Source organism: Frankliniella occidentalis, unplaced genomic scaffold (genome assembly GCF_000697945.3).
Source record: "Frankliniella occidentalis isolate FOCC.00 unplaced genomic scaffold, Focc_3.1 Scaffold2890, whole genome shotgun sequence".
Classification (NCBI taxonomy): Eukaryota; Metazoa; Arthropoda; class Insecta; order Thysanoptera; family Thripidae; genus Frankliniella; species Frankliniella occidentalis.
The window spans coordinates 1-1,497 of NW_026269962.1; the positions used below are offsets into that span (position 1 = coordinate 1).

A 1,497-nucleotide genomic window follows, 5' to 3' on the forward strand; every position below is an offset into this window, starting at 1 on the left:
CCCTACAACCCCAAGCTGGCCGACGTCTGGTCCCTGGGCATCATCCTCTTCATCATGCTCAACGCCAGCATGCCCTTCGACGACACCAACCTGCGCAAGCTTCTCAAGGACCAGCTCAACCGCAACTGGTCTTTCCGCTCGCACGTCCGGGACTCGGTGTCCAACATGGCCAAAGGCATCGTTCGCCACCTGCTCGAGCCGGACATCACCCAGCGACTGACCCTGGAGCGGGCCATGGCCCTGGACTGGGTGCGGTCGCGCAGAGAGAAGCCGCCCTCTGCCGCCAAGCTGACCACCCCCGCGGCGGCGCACGCCTCCAGCCCCAGCCTGCCGCCCCCGCCGCCGGCCCGACCGCTCGCGACGGGGACGTCCGTGCCGTCCGGCGCCTCCAAGAGCAGCGACCCGGCCAAGAACAGCGAGCGCCCCGACCAGCCGGAGACCCACTCGGCGTCCAAGCACCGCAAGTCCGCCGTCAGCAAGTCAGCCGGCGCCACGCCCGTCAACCAGCCGGCGGAGTAGCGCCCGGCGTGAAGACCACCCGCAGGCCCTCCCCCCCGTGACCAGCCCCAACATAAAAAAAGAAAAAAAAAGACCTGTTTGAACCGCAAAATAATAATCTGAGTCATGCCTAACAAAGATTATACTTCCCCCACATGTTGGTTTTAATTGCACACCAGACACATGCCAGGTGCAACCCAAACTACGCTCAGTACTTAATCCCGACATTGCCACCTTGCCTTGTCAATTTCGTTTAATTCGCGTAAAATCGACGAGAGTCTCGGTTTATCCAACACATCAGAGGCTATACCGTAACCTACATAAGAGGGACAGCGCGCTTTCGCAAGTTACGGCAATGTCGAATTCGGAACGGAGAACCCACTCCGGGAAGTGGGATAGGCGTTACTAGGCCAGGCGAGAAAGAGCAAGGAATTGGGTTCTGCGTTTGGCATGTTTCGTGCTTGGCAACGTGCAGCACTGCCACGTGCCCTTCAAGCACGGACCGTGGGTAACCCTGTTCCTTTCTCTTTCTCTCTGCAGATTCCGTGGATCCTGGTGGCTGCGGCCCCTGCGGGGGCACGCATGCGGGCGCGACCCCCCATCCGAGAGAGCGGGCATGACGGCCACCCACCGCCAGCATGACGACGTACACGCCCCCCGCGGCCCCCGCGCCCAGCCCGGGCTGCAGTCCCTGGGGGGGCGCCGACGCGCACCCTCTCAGCCCTCGCAACTCGGAGGTGAGCGCGCTGGAGCAGCGCGGGTACATCATCGGCAAGAAGGTCGGCCAGGGGACGTACGCCACGGTGCACGTCGCAGAGTACGTGGACGCCGCCGCCAACCGCAAGATGAGGCTCGCCTGCAAGATCTTCGACAAGGACAGGGCGCCGTTTGACTTCCTCGACAGGTTCTTCCCGCGCGAGCTCGAGATCCTCACCAAGATCGAGAACCCGCACATCATCCAGGTGCACAGCATCCTGCAGCGCGGGCCGCGCGTCTTCA

At 62.8% G+C, this 1,497-nt stretch overlaps 2 protein-coding genes across 2 annotated transcripts in view; both read left to right on the plus strand.

Moving 5' to 3' along the window:
* Positions 1-3: 3 nt before the first annotated feature.
* On the plus strand, positions 4-923 carry LOC113202968 (testis-specific serine/threonine-protein kinase 1-like; the record flags this gene model as incomplete). The annotated part of the gene is made up of 1 exon (XM_052276418.1): positions 4-923. A coding segment is annotated over one exon (516 nt), but the record flags the coding sequence as incomplete, so codon positions are not given.
* Positions 924-1,044: 121 nt separating this feature from the next.
* Positions 1,045-1,497, plus strand: part of LOC113202967 (testis-specific serine/threonine-protein kinase 3-like) — a 2,851-nt gene continuing 2,398 nt past the window's right edge. Inside the window, exon 1 of the mRNA XM_052276419.1 lies at positions 1,045-1,490. Within this exon, the coding sequence (XP_052132379.1) occupies positions 1,137-1,490 (354 nt within the window). The 5' untranslated portion in view covers positions 1,045-1,136. The remainder of the gene's footprint in view (positions 1,491-1,497) is intronic.